General features: G+C 34.4%; 3 protein-coding genes across 4 annotated transcripts in view; all 3 read left to right on the forward strand.

Annotated features, from left to right (window-relative positions):
* Positions 1 to 2164: 2164 nt before the first annotated feature.
* Positions 2165 to 12405, forward strand: LOC117124252. Of its 2 annotated transcripts, XM_033270407.1 has the most exons (11): positions 2165 to 2595; positions 3166 to 3223; positions 3929 to 4186; positions 4705 to 4962; positions 6014 to 6274; positions 6901 to 7164; positions 7950 to 8342; positions 9145 to 9408; positions 10034 to 10426; positions 11217 to 11480; positions 12004 to 12405. In XM_033270407.1, exons 1-11 carry the CDS (start codon positions 2260 to 2262, stop codon positions 12360 to 12362), a joined length of 3108 nt encoding a protein of 1035 aa, XP_033126298.1. In that variant the 5' UTR covers positions 2165 to 2259; the 3' UTR covers positions 12363 to 12405. The 2 variants fall into 2 exon arrangements, with proteins under 2 accessions (XP_033126298.1, XP_033126299.1); XM_033270408.1 differs by lacking the exon at positions 4705 to 4962.
* A 34-nt stretch (positions 12406 to 12439) lies between these two features.
* On the forward strand, positions 12440 to 17745 carry LOC117124238 (fibrinogen-like protein A). The gene is made up of 4 exons (XM_033270390.1): positions 12440 to 14720; positions 15184 to 15322; positions 15711 to 16077; positions 16871 to 17745. The coding sequence occupies exons 1-4, from the start codon at positions 14391 to 14393 to the stop codon at positions 17220 to 17222; spliced, it is 1188 nt and encodes a 395-aa protein (XP_033126281.1). The 5' UTR covers positions 12440 to 14390; the 3' UTR covers positions 17223 to 17745.
* Positions 17746 to 17894: 149 nt separating this feature from the next.
* LOC117124237 (arylsulfatase B-like) overlaps positions 17895 to 24535 on the forward strand; it is a 15415-nt gene continuing 8774 nt past the window's right edge. Inside the window, exon 1 of the mRNA XM_033270389.1 lies at positions 17895 to 18414. Within this exon, the coding sequence (XP_033126280.1) occupies positions 18169 to 18414 (246 nt within the window). The 5' untranslated portion in view covers positions 17895 to 18168. The remainder of the gene's footprint in view (positions 18415 to 24535) is intronic.

Below are 24535 nucleotides of genomic sequence, written 5' to 3' on the forward strand. Positions count from 1 at the left end.
GGTTATATTCAAATAAATATCAAAAACATAAAGCTGAATTGCATCAATTGAATAATAATAGGCCTACTACGATAATAAGAAGTGAAATCTAAGAAACAAGAGATCATTAGCAACAACAATTACAAACTTTTACAGACATTCAACTACAAATCAATACAAAGAGACAATCATTACTGAAAACATTTAAAAAAAATTGATAAATTGAATTTAAAAATCCTATATCATTATATTCACAATTATGAAATTAGTAGATTCATTTACAATATGTTACACTTTAATTTACATGTACAGTACTTACAATATAATGAAAAAATGTACACAATTCCAATACTAAAATAAATATTTGTTTCTGCCCTATCCTATTGGCAATGTAAACAGCCAGATGTCTCCTTTCCGTTAAGAAAGACACACAGAAAGAAAAAAACAGGCCACCTACAACTTAAAGATAAAGATGGACGAGCTCAGTCAAAATGACAAGTACAGAAACACTAAGATGTTACATTAAGGATTTTATACCGGGTATGGAATTGGGGAAATATGGTAGAATTTTTGTTTACAGTTGTACTTTCGGTATGTATTTTAATTGCGAAGGGTCTTGCATTTAGGGGAGACCAGTCAGAGCCGTTCAGATTCAGAGGCGTGGAAAGAGCAAATCTAAAGCGTGGTTTCCATACAATTGCTACACTCTATCGCCGACAGTTTTCGGTGATGCTGATTGGTCTGTCGAATCAGGGACCCTTCCCGGTTGTGTCAGGGACTGCTACGCAGTACTGTTGAACTGAAAACACTATACAGCGACAGTGTAGCAATTTTAATGAAACCAGGCTTAAAACAGACCGATTATGCTGTCGGAAAGGCTTTCTAGATGGAGCCTTTTTCGACGGTGGTGCGAATGCATCGGCTTTAATGTGGATGTAAGTCCAAACTTATTATATTACTGACATGGATTATCGAAATTAATGTCTTGATTTATGACTTATTTACATGCACGAAGTATCCGGTAAACAGTTCAGGGTTGTAATATATTGATAAATTTGTTTTAGCTAAACCCGGAAAATGTATTCTGTTAAATATTGCAGTTTGAATTACATCCTGCTTATTTTTTTATATTTAATAAATTTTAGTTTAACCCTGCTCCTAATTTTTTGAAAACAAATGACGAAAACGAAAAAGAAAATTGCATTCAAACTTATATTTGAGAATGCTATTGTACGCTGCGGTGGTGCGAATGCATCGGCTTTGATGTGGATGTAAGTCTTATAATTTAACAAACTGATTATATTACGGTAGTATGGATTATCTTAATTAATATATCTTAAATTATGGCTTTCGTAAGCCATTATACACTATACTGTATTTGAACAATTGAATTTCTTTTTGTAACCAGTGGATTGTATCTCAGTAAGACTTATCATTTACCCTGCCCATAGCGATTGTTACAATTGCCTGAGGGTATGGTATGTATTCATTGCTCGGTTTGCGGACAAAGTATACAAATATCTTACATAACGCTATTCGATACATTTCAATACTAAACTGCATTTTGTGTATTAAAAATTCTTAATTTAATTTTTTGAAAATACAAGAACAAAACTGTTAATTGACTATAGGCGTATGCGTAGGCCTAGGGTCTATCATTAGGGTCTACAGAAAACAAAGCTTGTCAATGTACAAATTAAGCCCGTGTAAACATATTCTCGCTTTGTATTCTGAGCAATTGACTTTCGCACACTGTCCTTCCTTTCATGATCAATTCATAATTAATATTCTATTTTGTTTAACATAAATTGGTTAGATAACACTGAACTTACGATTACAATTTCTGTTTACGATTATAATTTATTGAAGCCATTTACTAGGATGTCTCAGTTGTCTCAATGAAAATATAATTCTTGTTCGCAAACAACATTTCAAGTTGCTGAAAATAATCATTATGATTAGAATTATCGATCTTATATAAGACATATATAGGTTCTATCCTCTGTAAGTTTTACCTTAAACAAATATTAGAGTGTAGGCATAGTCTGTTGCAGCTAGCCTGTTCTTTACATTGCTACAAAACAATTATCACGAGGTAATTTTTCCCGAGGGAGTGTAAGTTAATATCTTTCAACACCAATAATATTATTTAGCCTTCCATAACCAACTTCGGCAACCATTACCACACAGTGATTCGACTAGAGAACATTATAGACTCACAAAAATTGAAACTATTTTTTTATCAAATTTGTTATTGACCCTCGAGTTGGTTTGTTTATAATGTCTTTTGGAGTCATACCGCTAATTTGGTTTGCGACAATGGTTGCCGTGCGACCAACTGATGCATCCTTTGATTATCTTAGTTGGAACAACATGAAAATCGAAGAAAACCGAGCATTGCTCGGTAATATCTTCCAAACTTTAATTGAAATACGATCACGCATCGAATGTCAGAGTTTCTGTGCTCAAACCAACGAATGCAAGTCCTACAACTACGCCAATAGCCTGAAGGTTTGCCAACTCAACAATGTCACCAAGGAGGACACAAATGCTGCTAACTTTCAGGAAACTGGCGACTACATATATGCAACTTTGAAGCATGATAATGTGTGCACGGTAAACCATTTTGCTGTTATCTCCAGTATACAATTTACATTTACTGTATTAAATGTAGTTAAATGTAGGCCTAATTAGTTTTGTCGTAGAATTTGTAACTATTAACAGTTTCGGAAACCACACGTACTAAATGTATTACCAAATGCTATTGATTCGCTCTCTTGCACCGTTGAGAGTATAGTTATCTTCAAAATAGTTGACTCTCACAAACTATATAACATTTTTATTAACAGTTTTTTCGGGTTCTTTGCACAATCAACTAATAATGTAATTTAACATCCTAATTTTTCTACAATGTAAATTTTATTGTATATAATGTATTTTATTTGTTATTTCTTATGTGTTAACTTGCATGTATTTTATTAACTTTTCTGTATTTTTATATTGATGGTTTTTTTTTGTTTTTTGTTTTTTTTTTATACTGTAATTGTATAATTTTTGAGCAATGACTTTCTCTCAATGTAATTTCCTTTTTGGACAATAAATTTGAATTTGAATTTGAATTTGAATTAAACTATATAAATAAAATAACGTCGATTTATTTCCTCTTTCAACTGAATTGTAATCTAGAGTAAAGACTGCTGTTTAGATCCCACAACAAACAAATCTAAGGACAAGTATTGTTACAGTAAGTATAGTCGTTGATAATAGTTTTTTTGTGTTTTTTTTTGTGTCCGGTAGGCTCCATAGTACAGATCCCACAACAGACAAATCTAAGGACACGTATTGTTACATTATATTCCCAGGTGGACAGCGGGCGGCGAGAGGGCAGTTAATGAGAACCGAATTCATTATTATTATATTTATAAACGCTTAACAATAAAAAAAAAAAAAGATCAACTTAATTTAAAATATATACATCCACCAGAAGAACAGTATTATTTAAGTATCCTTAAATCAGTGAGAAAATTATTTTATCATTTTGATTTTTATTTGAGAGCTATAACAACTTACTTAATTATGCACGAAGTACCCGGTAAGCAATTCAGGTAGGCCTATTTATGGCATATTGTTACATTTGTTTTAGTAAACCTGGAAAGTGTATCCGTCAAATATTGTAGCGTTATTGCAATGTGAATTATATTTTTCCTATTTTTAATATTTCATAAATTTTAACTTAGCCATACTCCTAAAATTTTGAAAACAAAAATGGCAAAAAAGAAACAAAAATGCATTCAAACTTAGATTGAGAATGCCATTGTACACCAGCTACGGTGGGGCTGTGTTTGTCTTGGCTTTATATTTGTGCAAATCACACCCGGGCCAAGTCTGCTTGATATTATTTTCTATTGAGAATAATGGACACAACTAAAATGATCTTTATTTTATGCAGTTGAAATTGAACTGGAAAAGGAGGACGCATCAAGCTCTTCAGTGTCAGTAAGAGTTATTGTGACAGCAGGACGTGCCAACCAGATTAACACCACGTGTTCAGAAGGTGATCCATCTCCAACTCCTGATGTTGTGGATTTCTCTGAAAATGTGGTGGTTTCTTGTGATGGAGTCCGATCAAGCAGGAATGTGACAGTCAGTGTGTCCGTGGCGTATCTTGACACGATCTCGGTCACCAACTCAGTGACTATTAAATCAAGTAAGAAAGCCGTATTAACGATACATTTTTCAGATAAATAAAATAACCTTTAAAATATAATGATAATATTAAGAATAATAGTAATAAAGATAATGTTAACGGTAAGGATAAAAATATCATTAATGGTAATAGGAGGATGGTGAAATTATAATATTAATAATGATGATAATGATGATAATAATAATAAAAATAATAAATTTGATAATAATTACACTACCAAACAAAAAATAATAAATTTGATAATAATTACACTACCAAACAAAAATAATAATAATAATAATAATAATAATAATAATAATAATAATAATAATAATATATTATTATTATTATTATTATTATTATTATTATTATTATTATTATTATTATTTTATTTATTTAATTTATTTCATCAAAGTCCAACAGTGACAAAGTCACACTTTTAACTCTTTACCATTCATCATTATTAATAGCGTCAGTAGCTTTTCAATGTTTCAACATCATGTATCAAATGTAAATTTCGATAATTTATTGTAAATTAGAAACAAGTCCGCCAACATTAGAAGAACAGTTTACAAACAAGACTGCTGCAGTCGCCCACTGGTTTCTTTCTCCAGACGAATTTGCAGATGATTTCATTGTGAATTGCTCAAAAGGATTATGGACTGTACTAGAAAAGAATAACTTTCAAGGAAGAGTCATGTGTCATGATCTTGAGCCAGGCTCAACCGTCAACATTTCTGTCACTCCTGTATATGATTCTGAGCCCGGAGAGCATGCTAGCCTCAACATACACTTAGGTAGGCACTTTAGGTAGGGAAAATACAGTACCATACAGCGTTTTGTCGAGAGTTAATATTGCTGCTTGTTGGGCTGAAGAAGATTCAATTCTGGAGTCTGATGGAATTGACAGAATAAGGGACACCGTACAGTAATCCTATTTATAACATGGTAACATGTTGGCACTTGCGCTGCAATATGGTCGTCGCGGGTCCAGCAAACATTTTTTCTAACTTTGGAATAATGACAAAAAAAGAACCAGAATTTTTTTAATAACTAATGGCAATGAGAGCCTATATATAGCCCGTATTATTTAGTAAAAGCCCTATTTAAAAGTACACAGTATTTTCTTAATGATTAGTGAGGATATAATAAGTTTTGTTGGCTAACAATGATAATGAATGACCATATATTGTTTTGACGATAAAGGTTTATTGTCTCCTGAAAATGACAAAAAATCATTAAAACATACAAAAAATTTATTAAATTTTAGAAAATGTGTACCCTGCTTTAAAAAAATATGTAAGGAAACGCTTCCAGTGATTTGAAGTGTTTTTTTAAAATCATTTTTCGCTGTAAAATTATGGGTAAACATTTGTTAAATACACAAATTTCTATTACTTCAAAACGAGCAAGTGTTTTTTATGGTTTTTGGGGTATCTTTAATGAGTGGCGTATTATACCGTGTATCATATCCAGCAGCATTACAATACCTAACAAATGACTGCATCACCAGGCCCATATACAGTGGGGGGGTTTATGGTTCGGGAGAAACCCCCTTTTCTAGCAAATCCCCCTCTTTTCTGACGAAACCCCCTCTTTAAATTTCCCAAATAAGTCCTCTAACCCAACTAATGCACTGCAGACCCACCCAGACACAGACATTTTCAAACATATCTGCTTTTATAGCATTATTTAGACCCATAAAGCACAAAACTCCTCTTGCTTTGGTGGTTTCGCCGACCCCACCGGGGCTTCGACTGTGGACCTCACGCCCAGAAACCTCCCCCCCCCCACTCGGAAGAACCTGGCTACGGGGCTGATTACGATGTTATTTTGTATCATTACTAGAGCCTGACGTTGTCGAGTTCACAAGTCAGACATCTTCATTGGTTTCGATATCTGTCGAATGGGAAATTAGATCTGGGATTGCTTCAGAATTCGTCGTTAATTGTTCAAGTGGAGTTCCAGTTTCATCTGTCGTAGACGCAGCCGATGGCTCTGGTATCATGGACTGCTCTGGTTTAACACCAGGGGTACAGGTAGAAGTAACGGTGGTTGCTGTCGTGAACTCCAAGCAGAGTTTACCAGCATCAGAGATTGTTTCAACAGGTACGGTAGGGGATTATGCTGAAAGCCAAGTTAAAAAAAAATAATTAGCTTTCCCTGACCTCTTCTGCTGCCGTAACGATGTCCAGCAATCACTGCAATATCTCTTTTTTGCGTTAGATTGCATTATTACTAATAGTCTCAAAGTTTATATTCATCTATTTTGGTCTATGTGCCAAAAATGAACCTGCTCGTTTTGCTTTGTTTTTTCAAAATGTTTGGACTAGAAACTATTTTTACTTGAACTAACTTGTAAATGTACCGGTAATCGGCCATCATACAAGTTATAATACAGTCAATGTAGATATAAATTTAAAATATACGTTACATCAACCAATTAAGGACTAGAGCGCTGAGGATGCTTATATTTCCAACAAGCATCTGGAATTGAAATAATGATAACGCCAACGCATTATGAAACTTACGTATAAGTTATCAAATACCATTACCAATAAATGCGATTTAATCGGGTCGAGTGGCAGTAGTTAAGATAGAGGTTCCGTTACCTATAATTCAAAACATCGGCACTGGTTTGAATGGAATACTCTATTTAGACTCTTGCTGTGGAAAAAGTATTTCGAATTATGAGTATACCGTCCCGTAGTTTAATATTATATGGTGTATTACAGATGGCACTGTTAATATAACACTGATCGAAGATGTTGCAACCAATACAACAACCATAGTCTCCAAGATGACGTCAAATGCGCCACCAACTAGTGTGTATAAAGTGCTTTGTTCAGCAGGAGATCCGTTTCCTACAGAGTTTAAGGATGCTGAAACGACGACCGTATATTGTATTGGTGTAGATGCTGGACAAAGTGCTAATTTGAGTGTTGAAGCATTTTATGGTAACTGGTCTGTAGGATCTGTGTGGATATCTATTTCAACCGGTATGTTTAGGTTTTAAATAATACTGCCAAAATATTCTATATGAGTACAATATTACAATGTTGTAATTTCAGCAAGGATTTATCACTGCAGTTAAAATCCTTGATTTTGCTGTTTCCTAGCAACAAGGTGGATATACACGTAGGCTAGTGTTAAAGTATAAGTACCACATTAACACCTATACAAGGTGTGTGTGTGTGCGCGTGTGTGGGTGGGGTGTTGCTTTCACTGCAATGGTCTTTGCACTCTGGGGAGCAAACGAATTTGAAGTCCGCATTAGTAGGCCACAAACCAATTTGCTCTTTGTTCTTAAAAACGATTTATTTGACCGAGGTCTTTTGTTAGAAAATTATAATAATTAAGTTCATCTCAGAGTGTTCAAATCGAAACCTATGGATCAATTTATACTAGAAAGTCAACTATATTGATTTACATTATATGCTACCATTTGTTTCCAATCGTACCTATTGTGTAATAGAGTGTGTCTGACGGTTATTTGAATTTGTTCAACTATAAAGCCTCTGTGGTCTAATGTCATCATAAGTAATGAAACAATTTTTTTTTATTAAAAACCCTGATTTTGCTTGTAAGTTTCGTTACAACAGTGTTCGTTTTGAAGGGCAGGTCCATTTCTTTTCATAATATATTTCATGTACTGTTTGTACATATACAAAATCTAATCGCATTATTTTAGAGTTCTCATGAGTACCAGCCGACCATAAATGGTCATTAAACATAGATAGGTATACTATTTCCCAATTATAATAACACGTTCTCTTATTCGCAGTACCGGAAAAGGTTGTCTTTGAGCCTATAAGCGATTACACTATATATAAAGAGATGCTTGGTGAAACACCATTCGCTGCGACTACTTGGAATTTGACATCAGGAATTGCCGATTCTTTCCTAATCACATGTTCGGATGGTCAACCGCTTGAAGATGACATCTTACAAAATGTATTACGCATTGGAATCTGTAGTTTACCCTCAAATACTACATTAAAATCAATCAACATCACCGTCGAAGCTAAACGTGGGGATAAAATTGGAAGGCCAGCAGCCATTACTGTATCAGTTATCAAAAATGATGTCACGACTTCCACAGGTAAAATTAGTGAGGCTTCGGACTGGACAACAGAAGCTTCGAACGGGTCAACAGCATCAGAGGTCGTTCCAACAGGTACGGTAGGGTATTATTATGCTGAAAGCCAAGTTAAAAATAATAAGGCTTCTTATTCCTGACTGTCTTCTGCTGCCGTCCCAGTGTCCAGCAAACATTGCATTATTTTTCTTTTTGCATTAGATAGCATATTACTAATAGTCTCAATGTTCATATTCATTTCTTTTAGTCTATGTTGTACAAGATTTAATCTGAAAAAAAAGTTAGTTCGAGAAACTATTTTTATTTGACCTAAATGTAATTGGCCATTATAAATTTGACGTATAATACGATCAATGTAGATATAATGTTAAATACACGCTGCATAAACCAATCAAGGACTAGAGAGCTTAGGATGTTTATATTCCCATCAGGCACCTGGACTTGAAGTTAATGATAACGTCAGCGCATTATGAACCTTATGTATAAGCTATCAGAGATATTTGTACAATCCAATAATACTATTTAATCGGGTCGAGTGGTCGAGTTGTTAAGCAGGGGTGCCGTTGTAACCATATAGTCAAAACATCGGCACTGGTTTTGAACAGTATACTCGATCTAGGCTCTTGTGGGGAGAAAGTGTTTCGAATTAGGACTATAAAACAGTAGCCTCAGTGTACACAGATTCTATCGTATTTTTTTCCGAGGAGAGCAGGGCTGTATTTGAGATGGTGGGATCCATAGGTGAATAGCAAGCATGAATGAGTTTTTGCCCTGAGCTCGGAGAAGACGCGCTATATACCGACACATTACATTTTTATTATCAATGTAGACATAAAGCCTATAGCCTTATTGTAGTTTAACATTATATGGTGTATTACAGGTGATCCTGTTAATATAACACTGATCGAAGATGTTGCAACGAATACAACAACCATAGTCGCCAAGATGACGTCAAATGCGCCACCAACTAGTGTGTATACAGTGCTTTGTTCAGCAGGAGATCCGTTTCCTACAGAGTTTGAGGCTGCTGAAACGACGACCGTATATTGTATTGGTATAGAAGCTGGACAAAGTGCTAATTTGAGTGTTGAAGCGTTTTATGGTAACTGGTCTGTAGGATCTACGTGGATATCTATTTCAACCGGTATGTTTAGATTTTCCATATGAGTACAATATTACAATGTTGTAATTCCAGCAAGGACTTTTAACTGCAGTTAAAAATCCTTGATTTTGCTGTCTCTTAGCAAGATGGATATACACGTACTGTTAAACTATAAGTACGTACTATATATGCACCTATACAAGATTATATATATATATATATATATATATATTCTTGTATAGCACCTGAGGAAGGACACAGGCGTGTCAGAAATATTTGTGTTGAATAAATTGTATGTCTCTATATGATGTCAGCATATGCAATCGTTTTATTTTCGTTTGCGTTTATTCTTATATATTTCTGTGAGACATACGTGGATCCTACTACATCAGATACTATTATATATATTTATATATATGTTTTTGGCCTCAGTACGGACTCTAAACGTATGCATTTTCTTTTAGTTTTAAGGCGTATGCGGATTTTATAAGTCCGCAATGACGATATAACGTGTTTATATATATATATATACTTCATGTACCGTTTGTACATATACAAAATCTAATCGCATTGTTTCAAAGGGCCCATGAGTATCAGCCGACTATAATGATCACTAAACATAGATATAGTATTACCAAATTATAATAAAACTTTCTGTGATTCGCAGTACCGGAAAAGGTTGTCTTTGAGCCTATAAGCGATTACACTATATATAAAGAGATGCTTGGTGAAACACCATTCGCTGCGACTACTTGGAATTTGACATCAGGAATTGCCGATTCTTTCCTAATCACATGTTCGGATGGTCAACCGCTTGAAGATAACATTTTACAAAATGTATTACGCATTGGAATCTGTAGTTTACCCTCAAATACTACATTAAAATCAATCAACATCACCGTCGAAGCTAAACGTGGGGATAAAATTGGAAGGCCAGCAGCCATTACTGTATCAGTTATCAAAAATGATGTCACGACTTCCACTGGTGAAATTAGTGAGGCTTCGGACTGGACAACAGAAGCTTCGAACGGGTCAACAACATCAGAGGTCGTTCCAACAGGTACGGTAGGGTATTATTATGCTGAAGGCCAAGTTAAAAATAAATAAGCTTCTTATTTCTGGCTGCGTCTTCTGCTGCCGTCCCTGAGTGTCTAAACATGGCAATATTTTTCTTTTTGTGTTAGAGAACATATTACTATTAGTCTCAATGTTCATATTCATGTCTTTTGGTCTATGTTGTACAAGATTTAATCTGAAAAAAAGTTAGTTCGAGAAAACTATTTTTACTTGACCTAAATGTAATTGGCTATTATAACACTTTGACATATAATACAGTCAATGTAGATAACCTTTTAATTACTCGCTGCATAAACCAATCAAGGACTAGAGAGCCGAGGATTTTTATATTTCCATCAGGCATCTGGACGTCAGCGCATTATGAACCTTATAAATAAGCTGTCGGAAATGTTTATACAATGCCAATAAATACTATTTAATAGGGTCGAGTGGCCGAGTTGTTAAGCAGGGGTGCCGTCATTTTATAGTCAAAACGGCACTGGATTTGAACGGTATACTCGATCTAGGCTCTTAATTGTGGTCGAGCAAGTGTTTCGAAATAGGACTATAAAAGACGTAGCCCCAGTGTACACAAATTCTATCGTATTTTTTTAGAAGAGCAAGGCTGCATTTGAGATGGTGCGGGGATCCATAGGTGAATAGCAAGCATGAATGAGTTTTTGCCCTGAGCTCAGAGAAGACGCGCTATATACCGACACATTAGTATTACATTTTTATTATCAATGTAGACATAAAGCCTATAGCCTTATTGTAGTTTATATGGTGTATTACAGATGATCCTGTTAATATAACACTGATCGAAGATGTTGCAACGAATACAACAACCATAGTCGCCAAGATGACGTCAAATGCGCCACCAACTAGTGTGTATACAGTGCTTTGTTCAGCAGGAGATCCGTTCCCTAAAGAGTTTGAGGGCACTGAAACGACGACCGTATATTGTATTGGTGTAGAAGCTGGACAAAGTGCTAATTTGAGTGTTGAAGCATTTTATGGTAACTGGTCTGTAGGATCTACGTTTATATCTATTTCAACCGGTATGTTTAGATTTTAAATAATACTGCCAAATACTTTATATGAATACAATATTTTAAAGTTGTAATTTCAGAAGGACTTTTAACTGAAGTTGAAAATACTTGATTTTGCTGCCTTTTAGCAAGATAGATATACACTTAGTGTTAAAGTATGAGTACGTACTATAACATCTATAAAAGAGTATGTATATATATATATATATATATATACATATATATATATCGTCAATTTTCAACAGCGGTGTTCCAACAGTATAGAGATAAATAATGAAAAGAAATTTTTCTTGTAACTCTCATTACAACAGTGTTCATTTCCAGGTACAGATTCCAGAGTCCAGGTTTTTTTTTTTCATAAAATATTTTATGTACCGTTTGTACATATACACAATCTAATCGCATTATTTCAGATGGCCCGTAAGTACAAGTCGACTATAATGATCATTAAACATAGATATAGTATTACCAAATTATTATCTTATAACTATAATATTACCAAATTATTCTTATACATTTCTGTTATTCGCAGTACCGGAAGAAGTTTTATTTGAGCCTATAAGCGATTACACTATATATAAAGAAATGCTTGGTGAAACACCTTTCGCTGCGACTACTTGGAATTTGAATTCAGGAATTGCTGATTCTTTCCTAATCACGTGTTCGGATGGTCAACCTCTTGAAGATGATATCTTACAAAATATATTACGCATTGGAATCTGTAGTTTACCCTCAAACACTACATTACAATCAATCAACATCACCGTGGAAGCTATACGTGGGGATAAAATTGGAAGGCCAGCAACCGTTACTGTATCAGTTATCAAAAATGATGTAACGACTTCCACAGGTGAAATTAGTGATGACGAATATTCAATGTCATTTGGATAGAATAACAAAAAAGAAGAGATGGTAATAAAATCAATTAAATCAACGGAGCATATGTATGGTATGAGGGCCGATGTCAAGTAATTTTTTGATGAAATTATTATGTTCAACACGACCGAATGCAGTAACAAAGTCGATTATGCATACATTTTACATATGTTCTATCTTTAAGAATTGAATCTAATAGGCTAACTAAGTGATATGTTGTTGAAGATGCTATTCGGGAACCAAATTGTTTATTATAAAGTTTAGAGTTAATGTCTTGGGTTATCAAATTTACAATGAAAGTCTCAAATATGCGTGCAAAAACTGGGGTTAATGATATCGGTCGTAATTCTTCACACTTTGTATCTTTCCTTACTTTAGTAGCTGCAATTACAGTGGCTGTTTTCAAAATGTCGAGGAAGGCTCCTTCGGCTGAACATGTATTAAATATATTTGTAAGTGGTGGTGCAATTTCAAAGGCAAACTCCTTAATTAACTTAGCAGGAAAAATCGTCTGGGTTACTAGCTTTCGAGACGTCAAGTCGCTCTAATAGACGTTGTGCTTAGCGCCTGTATATATTACTGGTGGGGAGGGGTGGGGGGGGCAAGTAAGTACGTACGTAGGGCGTTTCTTGATCTTTAATGGTTGAAGCCAGTACATACTTTACCAAAATGATCATTAATTAGTTCCGCTGCGTTTTGGTCACTAATCTCAGGCACAGACAATCTCATCTTCGGTTTAAAATTTCAGATGGTTTTGATGTTCGATTCATGCAATTTAGCAGAATTATCTAGTTTCAAGCTAATGTATTGTATTCGGTTTATGTTTCATTTCATCATGAATGTTACACAATTTGTAGTCGAAGACGCAAACATGCACATCTAGCTCTCACGACCAAAAACAACTCCATCCCATAAGTACCGTATCAAGACTTACCATAGGTCATTTGACAGTTAAACAGACAAGTACGGGCACCACACACAGTGGAGTTAAATAGCTTAGTGGTTAAGATGCTTGCTTTCTTATCATATGGTCCTGGGTTCAATTCCTTTGATTGCAGGGCATTTTCTTACACACTTAAACAACTCCACTTCTATCCTAAACCTCTTAAAAGGAGACTTGGTTTATAAAGCATCACCCATCCTGTAACTGACGAGTTCCTTGCTGTTGCATGGGAATTAAATAAAAAGAAATGTGCATGTATGTGTTGTCGTTGTTTAACATTTTCACTTTTATTTTGAATAATTTTACATATAGTTAATCTGAATTTTTTTTTATATACAAATATGTTAACTTTTTCTATATGGGTCACATTTCTTTTGTCTGAACGAGCACTCTGTTAATTTTATTTAGTGGCGTATTTAGAGGAGGGCGCTCTTCTAAACCAATCCCCCCCCCCCACAATCGCCTCCATCAACCATTGAAATGTGCGAAGCAAATTATTCAAGCTCAAGCAGATAAAAATCACCTCTAACCACTTTATTTTGCGAGCTAGCGCCCCTCAATTAATCATCAAGCCTCCCCATCCCAACTTTACCTTTTCCCCATATTCACCACCCCATCTGTATCAGTCACTGATATTATATTATTTATTCGTCGTAAAAAAACCAGTTAGAATAACAATGCAAACATGGTTAAAAAAACGAGCACATCTAAAGTCCCGCGATGGAATGGGCGACCAGGACCCAAAAAAGGGCCCCCAGTTTCAGAAAGTCACATGGCCCCGGTCTAATCGTTACGCCACTGACAATATTCCACATTGATTAACTTCTTCTTGGTCTAATAGTGATAACTACACTTGTTTCCAAGATTGGGTTACTCAAATAACTGTGTTGGAAGCCATTAAGAAATCAATTGTACATAACTTTGTTTGATGTAGGACAATCAATAAACTAGAAAGTAAATTTACTTTATTCCTTTGGTCTTTCAAAAATCTATACATTTAATAAGGTTAATATTTCATAAAAGCTAAATACATGACCAGTTTAATTGTATCTCACTTGTGAGCTTACTCTAATTCAAATTTAGGCGATCCTTTTGAGAACATGTTTTTCCGAAAAGTTCTATTGGTCGTGGCAATATGTCGAGTACCTTCTCTGTATGCTGTATCAGACAACTGCGAGTTCTTCACCCATATGTTAAAAAATAACGAAAAACGACTGGAAAACCAGGCCGTCGAGGTGATAAACGGAATTCGTTCCTTGACTGAATGTTGGGGACGTTGCATTCGTAGATATGACTGCAAGTCGTTCAATTACGCAGAAACATTGTCTGTATGTGAGTTGAATTCCAATTTCGTGGGTTTTGGAGCACCTACCTTGACAAACGATACTAAGTATGTATATATTACAACTGTTGACGCAGCATCATGCGAGGTAGGACAATTTATGTAATTGGTTAGTATTTTTGTACATTTCGCTAGGTAATTTTTAGGTTGTTCGTATGTTAGGTAGTGATCCTCCTCTTCATGGCAAGTAGCCTAACACGAGCTACAAACCACTTATTTAGCTTCCCAACATGTACCAAAAACAAGTTAAATTTCAGAATTTTGTACTGGGACTGTCTCTTGGAGCCCCATTCTCTCATTGGCTTCGCCTAAAACATTTTCGACTACTTTTATGTCATAATAATGCTATAGTAATCGCTTTTTTACTTTCTACATATAAATGAAATGTATAATAACAATGCATTTACAGGTTCAACAATTCTAATATTTCATTTCAAAACATTTGCGACATCATATTCCCATATTTCCTTTAAAGACTAGGCCCTTCATTTTGTAACTTTGTAACCAGAAAGCTTGGCGGCCAAGATATGTAAATTTATGTTTTCTTGTAGCTATCCTCAAACGCCAGCTCGATGGAGTGTTGCTCAGATGATACGGGGAGCTACAACCTGGAACAGCGGTCGTGTCCTGCGTCTTCTTCAAAATGGTGTACTTGCGTAAGCGGATTCACTGGCCCTAAATGCTCTTTATGTAGGTTCACAAGTTCACATAATCAATAATATAATACATTGAAGTGCTATCCATATATATGAAAGACGAATACTTCAGGCGAACCTGTGTCTTTTAGCGTTAGTCATATATATAATAAATTATCATATATATATATATATATATATATATATATATATATATATATTATACACATCTAGATGTGTATAAGAGACAGGAATATATATATATAGGCCTATATAGGCATGCTTGCTATGTATGTTTCGGATTATATGAAGAAACATGTTTTACAATGAACGTCATTTAGCACAGTTGACGTTTAATGAAACATTATTATACTACTCATGAATACATTTTGGTCCCACCTGCAAGCATCCTCACACATTAAGTTTTATCGCTTAACCCACAGCTCATAGTTTTAGTGGTACAGCAGTCAGTTGCCAGCAATACCAAGAAGCTGGCCATAACGTCAGCGGCGTCATGCAAATTGACCCTATTGGAAATAATACGTCCAATGTCATTTGTGATATGACCACCGATGGAGGAGGCTGGACGGTCATTCTCCGAAGATCAGATGGTTCTCGACTTTTTAATAACACATGGGATGAATACGTAAGTGGATTTGGTTCAGTGAATGATGAGTATTGGCTAGGATTGGAGAATATTTATCAACTAACTGCCCCATCAATTGATGGAAATCTTCGCGTAGAATTAAGTGATGCTTCTGGGAACAAGTTCTACGCAACATACTCATTCGGAATTCTGGAAAACACCCAGTAAGTAAACCAAAACATATTATTATGGTTACTGTAATAATGTAAAACACTGCAATGTTTTAACGTATATCTTCTTGCTTGTCGATCTGGTACTGATGCTGTGCACTTATGATGCAGTTGAGAAACGAAATCAAAGTCAATGAATCTTCGAGGATAAATACACAATACCCCAGCAAAGCCTAAAGCAACGAAATGAAATTCAGTATAACGAAGTGAAATTCAGTATAACAAAACAATAACAACAACAAAAACGTCAGATAAATAAACAGAAAAAACAAGATTCGTAAAATGAGTAAAAAAAGAAAAAAAAAATTGATTCATTTTTTTATTCAATATTTTGTCCTTTGGATATAGTAAAGTTTGTGCCTCTTAGTTTAGTTGGGAGATTATTCGGAATTCTAGCAACGCAGCAAGTAAACTGCGCAACCGTTCTGAGATTGTGGCATCCCGGTATGTCACTGTAGATTTGGCTCGGTAAGGGGCCATTTAGTAAAGAAATGTACTGCGTTGTGAAGGATTGTAATCTTGAGTGCTTCAGGCCTAGTTGGCAGAATTAATAATAATTTGAAGGTCCTGCTTGTTCGATTCCTGCAGCAATCCCCTTTTGACGCTGACTTATTTACTAATAGGCTTATTATAGTCTCATAGTTCACATAATATTATCAACTAAGAATATAAAGGCCACAGACCATCTGCAGACTTTCTGTATATGAAATAAAAGATTATAAAACCACACCCCTCTTTCTTAATGAGGACAAGAGCATTAAAACCCTTCAATTTATTCTTAAAACAGCTATGAAGCAAGGTTTACGTACATCGATGGTGATGCAGTTGACAGCCTTTCCTACCATGACAACATGCAATTCATCACGCGTGATCTAATCAGCGTCAGCACTTGCGTTGGTGACGAATATGAGATAGAAGAAACGAGCTATCAACCAAATGAAACCAATTCTGAGATGAGTGAAGCAGTTATTGACGGGATAAGTTGCAGTGAGTACGCTGGTGGAACCGGATGGTGGTTTAAGTCTGGGTTGGTGAAATGTACCGATTGCTTCAGATCTAACTTGAATGCACCCCATGGCAGCCTGGTATGGGGATCACTTGAGAACTTAAAACAAGTAGAGATTAAGTATCGCAAATAGAATATCTTGGTCTATACAAGTGGTGTTTAACTGACTATTCATGAGTGTTTAATATTGCCATAATTCCAAATTTTTCCGAACCCCTTTTGTGCCTTAGAAAAATCAATTATGCAACATATCAAACGAATTTTCGTCCAGAGCCTGACTTTAAAATAAACATGACCATAGACACATAGTTCATGGGAATTGATCGCATTATCCTCCAAAACTCTTTCACTTATTTGATTCACTTGTGAACGATGTTTAAGCATAAGGGAATGAGGATGATACTTGTATTAGCAACCAGTAACACTTAGTCAAGGATGGCTTTCGTCATTCATAACATAATCTCATCAAACTTGATCGCCATTCGTCAATTGTAGTCTGGGTGTTTTTTATCATCCTCATAACTTCCCCAGCAAACAAAACAATAATCTAATGCACCTGAAACCGACTTATAAAATGGTGTCAGGAATCTACCCCAGACATTAAATGAATTGCACTTTCTCGGATACAATATTCTAAATAAGATTATTTATCCAAATATTCATGTGACATTGTATTATTTCATTTGTTTTCTAATTTGTATCAGACAAGAGCTAAACTGACAGCTGATATTGAAAATTGTAAGTAATAAAAACATAAATATAAAAAGTACTATATAAAACAGTGTCAATTGGCTTAGAGTGTTTATCAATGTGCAGCTTATAACATTTTAGAAGACTCTGAAGAAGGTGATTCAGCATTACTAATTTTTGTATAGACTTTTTTTTATTTGCACTTGAATAAAGTTCAGAAATAGAGCGCCCTCGTACTCAATCAAAACATCCGCCCACACAATGATCCCGGTAGACGAAAAAGTAACTGTTCAGAATGTGAAGTGATATCTGCGCGTGTTTCTATTAGACGTATCAGAGAGACAGAGTATGATTGATGGATTAGTCTGAATGCTGCACGTGAAATCGGCATGAGTCTGATACGACACTGCATTACTTTCTTTCACTGCCTAATACTTTGTCATTGTTTGAAGCGTCCACATATTATTTTGTTCATTGCCGATGATTACGGGTATAGCGACATTGGATATCATGGATCGCACATAAAAACTCCACATCTAGATAGATTGGCGTTATCTGGAGTAAGGCTAAATAATTACTACGTGCAGCCAATTTGCTCGCCTACGAGAGCACAACTTATGACCGGCAAATACTCAGTAAGTTTATCTGTATCTTTTCTCATTAATTGCGCTGATCGTCTTCTTATAATTATGTCTGGCTTAGAATGTGATTTAATGAATTCATATATCTCATATATACTTATGTTGATAGGTTTCGTAATGTATGTTAGTCATCAAAAAAATAATATAGCAAGCGTGGAAAATGTTCCCAGCTTAATACATGGTAGGATGTTACAAATGGTAAATGTTGGTCATTTTTGCATTCATCTGCAACAACCTGTTGGTAAATGGAAATTAAATATTTTTTTTTTAATTAAAGACATGAAGGAGGAAAATGAAAATGTCTGGAATATAAATACCGTTTATAGACTAAGACCAAATATATGCCGAATGTAAAAACAAAAACAAAAACAAAAAACAAAGAAGTATATTAAAACTAACATGGCCAGACGACGCACAAGAACACATTACATATTTACAATTTAGACAAGCATATAACAACATAGAGCTAGCAGTCTAGTCGCCGACGGAGGCAGGATGTATTCAGCTACATCTCTCCACCTACCCCCATCAGACAGGCCAAGCATCCCCGTTTGCGAGACCTGTGGTAAAAAAAAACCGTATTTCGCGTTTGGAGGCTTAAGCCCCAGCCCCACCCACCAGGACTTCGCTGGTCTCTACGAACAGTTATGTATTATACCATTTTGAAGCTCTGACCAGATTATCAATTATTCTTTGACAAAAAAAAAACTGTTATATGCCCATATATAGTCATGGTGTGCCTATATATGGCCTTGATGTGATGTCATCATTGAATTCTGTATTCTTTATTGCAATATACACAATTTAAGTTAAACAATAACCAATCAATAAGCCTCAACTCAAGAAAAGTACAGAAAGAATAACACGACATTCAGAATTTAAAAATAAAAAGGAGCACAGTTTACAATATAATATACAAATTATGAAATTGTAACCAAAAAAAATCAGATTCAGTAAGAAATATTGTATTTTTTTCTAAATCATTATATATATGAATATACCATGTAAAATCATGACCATATTTAGGCATGCCACGTGTTTTGCCAAATAAAATTTGACAGCCTGGAACCAGCGCTTTATGCGATATAAAGCTCTTTGCAAGAGGGTATATCCTGCATGGGTGAGCGACTAGATCCTGGTGTAAGTACCGTATACAAAAGTACAGAAGTATAGTTCTACTTAGTGTAAGCCGATCAAGGTAAGCATGATAAGTACATAATGCGTGTCATATAAAAATAAATGGATGACCGCTATAGCTTTTAAAACATTATTTGTTTCTATTGGGATTTAAAACCAAGACCACATAGAAGTCACAAATTTAAATTTAAGCTCATACTGTAGTTAACAACTTTTTGAGTTAAGCTACTGGCTTTCCTTTTTTTTGCATTCCTGGTTAATTTGCTTTTCTTTATATGATTTGTTTTTGTATTGGTTGTTACTTTTGTATCTTTGTTGTTATTGTTGTTAGACCGCACCACAAGAGTTGTGTGTGTCACCGTTCTAAAGGTGAAGTGTCAATAAATAAATAAATAATAAATAAACGCTCGTAGCTCGTATCCCAAGAAATTCGATACTGTATTTACAAATTTTGATTTAGAAGACGGTATAAAATACCTGTAAAACTTCTACATCGCAGGTCAATAGTCGGTTGTTTCTAAATATGTTTTGGAAATTGTCACGTCTGATTCAATACAAAATGAAATCCTTATGGATTACGAACAGATTAGGTGCGTAAAAGTATTCACGTTTGTGAATGTCGGATACTGTACTATAGTGAAAATGTCAAAAGTGAAAACGTTCAGCAATGCCACATAATTGCTGTGTTTTACATACATATTTTGACATCATAATTGTTACCATTATTCAAATGATAAGGTTTTCAGAATAATGCTCCAGAGTGCTCCACATTTTTAATATGCTTTACTTCGGAACGTACTTCCGTTCTTTAAGCGACAATAGTTAGGCTTAAGTAAAGGAAATATTCATTTATTACTTTAGTAATTGGAAAAACGGTACTCTTGGGATTTTCATTATTTGGCATGTTAACAAATAAATTTGATTCCATTGAAGTTTTAAAATTGCTTTGAAAATGCCTGTCAATCAGTCATACACGTCTTCCACCATATTTTACCTTCTGGTGAGACTGTTTGTAATGAAGGCTTTTTTTAGCAATATGTAAGCTACATTTGCCCTCCTATAAACCAAAACGCAGTATGGGGCACTTGAGTAGTCTGCGAATGCTGTAATTTTATCTTAGAGACATTCCCCATTTTAATTTTTATGCCAATTATTTCGTTAGTAAAAGATTTTGTAAAAACATAGCATATCTAACTTAATTTGAATAAAAAAAAAAATCAATTTGACAAGATACTACTTATTTTAGGATGTATTGTCCCACTTCAAACCTAGTACCTTCTGCTGCTGTCTATACAGATGCCTTGACAAACCATGAAGGGAAAAAACGTAGTTGTTAATATATATAGGCCCTACATACCATTACTGCATGGCGGTTTATAGTTTACCTCTTTATGTAAACACTATTTGAACAATATACATATAGGGCCTACAAACTGGAACCCACATAATGCAATTAATAATTAATTATAAGCGTAATAGTAGAAGAATTGGATTTTTTGAAAATGAAAAAAAGTACTTCCGTTCTTTAAGCGACAATAGTTAGGCTTATGTAAAGGAAATATTCATTTATTACTTTAGTAATTGGAAAAACGGTACTCTTGGGATTTTCATTATTTGGCATGTTAACAAATAAATTTGATTCCATTGAAGTTTTAAAATTGCTTTGAAAATGCCTGTCAATCAGTCATACACGTCTTCCACCATATTTTACCTTCTGGTGAGACTGTTTGTAATGAAGGCTTTTTTTAGCAATATGTAAGCTACATTTGCCCTCCTATAAACCAAAACGCAGTATGGGGCACTTGAGTAGTCTGCGAATGCTGTAATTTTATCTTAGAGACATTCCCCATTTTAATTTTTATGCCAATTATTTCGTTAGTAAAAGATTTTGTAAAAACATAGCATATCTAACTTAATTTGAATAAACAAAAAATCAATTTGACAAGATACTACTTATTTTAGGATGTATTGTCCCACTTCAAACCTAGTACCTTCTGCTGCTGTCTATACAGATGCCTTGACAAACCATGAAGGGAAAAAACGTAGTCGTTAATATATATAGGCCCTACATACCATTACTGCATGGCGGTTTATAGTTTACCTCTTTATGTAAACACTATTTGAACAATATACATATAGGGCCTACAAACTGGAACCCACATAATGCAATTAATAATTAATTATAAGCGTAATAGTAGAAGAATTGGATTTTTTGAAAATGAAAAAAAAAACCTCAGACTGCTACAATTATATCATTATATGATAAGTTATATATATATATATATATATATATATATATATGTATATGTATATATATATATATATTTATATGTATAAGTAGATAGGATAAATGTAGGATAAACCTACAAACAGCAACCCACATAATGCAACTAATAATTAATTATAAACGTAATAGTAGAAGAATTGGATTTTTTGAAAATGAAAAAAAGAACCTCAGACTGCTTGGTGTACTTTTAAATTTTCGATTTTGTCTATAATTCTAGTGATACCAACTCTATACACCACAGGGTACTACGGGGCTAATTAAAGAGAAATGCCACCGGTGTACTATGTTTACACAGTTATGGTCAGATGAATAAGAAATAATAAAGTAAATTTACGAGCCTCTTTGAGTATGTTTATTGACGCCACACACTCGATTTAATCAATTTAACTTTGAACAAAATAAATAACTTGAATATTGACCAGTAAATTTAATTATATCCTAATGATGCATAGATTATTTACCAATCGACACGCACGCTTTGTTATGACGGCTCTTGAACTTTATTATGTTAAGAGAAACTTTTTAATTTGTTTCTCTTGTGCTAACCAGAGGGACTGGGCAATTGTTCTGTTTTTAAACCAATCTATTACGATAATGACCACCTTTAGTATTTATAGCAGCCTTTGAGGAAGGTGTTTATAAATTCCTGTGCTATAAATACCTTGTTTTGCCTAAAAAATTAATTAAAACATTTCAGAAAATAATAACACAACGATAGAGTCACCAAGAATTATTTGCATTTTCATGACTTTCTTCATTTTTTATCAATAATAAAATAAACAATGTTATTTTCAGTTTAAATCAGACATTACCCATGGGCATAACTTGCCCGTAAAATATGATCATGTTGGTGTTACTATAAGACATTATCCCCGCTTGAAACTTAATAAATGTCAGAAGGAAATGCTTTTTTATTATACAAATATCTCACGGGATTTTTGACAACGATAGCAAACAATTTAGTATATTCATGAAAATGTGCAAAACCTCATTTCATCGATGTACGCTTTAAAATTGTCTGAATTCATAACTTATTGTATTAGTCTAGAATATTCAGGGATTTTAATTAGGAGGAAGACACCCTGGGTATTTAGCTGCTATATTAGTGTATTTCCTAACACTATCTTCTTTCTAATCTGTTTGAATAATTAATGAGTGGACAAAAATATACCGTACTAAAGAGAAATTTTTTCTTCCGGCCAAAATACAAAATATTGACGACTAATATCAATGAAATGTCTTAATGAATCTTACGATCATGTCTTAAATGTACATGTACATATACTGTATATATATCGGCTACACGCCATGTATATTTTTGACCAATATTTTGTAAAGATTTACCCTTCCAAATTTTAAGGAACTGATCGTTTAGGGCCCTCGATATTTTAATAAAAACAAAATTAATGAAAATTTATAAAAAAAAAAGTGGACAGTATTTTCAGTCTGCTAAAATAATACCATCTTTCCTTTCTCTTTTCTATTTGAGCCTTAAGTTCAAGTGCTGAACTTCCAGGGCAGACAGCGCTGACATGCTATTGTCTAATTTGATTACGATATTCAGTCAACAACCCTTGTATTCAGTAGTATTTTTTGTGTTTGGTGATAATGATGATGATGTTCCATTTTAAAAAAAACAATGTATATCCGTTATAATCATCGCTAAAGTCAACATGACAGGTGAGGCATGTACCTTGTTTGTTATTCCTCTTTTAAATAACAAACTAAAACTAAAAGCTTTTTCTGACTTCACTCTCCCGAGGTAAAGCTTTATCAGAATATGATCAGAGGATTTCATAATGAATTGCAAAATACAATTCTTCTTGTTTTGACCAATAATTATTATAATTTTACATTTTACTGAATGGTTTTTAACTTAGGCCTTCTGCATGTGCCAATTGTTAATCGAGTCGTCAGATAATCGACTGATTTCAATTTCAATTTAGGATTGTCATTTGCAACGCTCACATTACATTACATAGAAATTACTGTGGCTCTTTTTCACATTACAATATCCATTATTCGGTGTAAAACCATAAGAGTCGTGCAATTAAGCCTGGTGACACCAGGTGAAATGAAGTTGGGCAATGATATTTCTTAGTATAAAAAAAAAACAATATTATTTCGAATCAAAGTCATCTGTGATAAATTTAACCGACAGCTTACCAAACCACCGAGATTTTAAATCTAGATCCAGGCATAAGGTGCATTCACACCAAAATTTCGGATCGGAAAGCCTGCCGAACCCGATCAGAAAATCGAATCCTATGCTATCCGTTTCGTTCAGCGCATTGGAAACGCGGTCCGAATTTAGATTCGGATCCGTTGTGAATGTAGCTTCACCCCACGATAAGATTAACCGAAGTCACAGAAAACGTAATTCAATAACTTAAAGTCCACAGAATCGAAAGTTGGATGTGAAATTATGCAGAGTGGAAAGGACGTGTGAACGTGTTAATTATACACTAATGATTACCGATATGTTATTAGCGCTCATGTTGGTTAAGCAAATTCATAACTGAGAAATTTAATAATTATAATAATAGGATTGGTTCTGAGATATGAAACTATTCGTACCGATCTTATCGATTATACCTAACTATGCCAAGTAAATTTAAATTGTGTTAGAGTCCGGTTGAAGAACGTGTCACGTTCAATGACCGAATGACCCTATACATCGAAATTGGCTAC

The sequence above is a fragment of the Anneissia japonica genome, unplaced genomic scaffold (assembly GCF_011630105.1).
Source record: "Anneissia japonica isolate Jap-2015-1 unplaced genomic scaffold, ASM1163010v1 scaffold287716_len795978_cov209, whole genome shotgun sequence".
NCBI lineage: Eukaryota > Metazoa > Echinodermata > Crinoidea > Comatulida > Comatulidae > Anneissia > Anneissia japonica.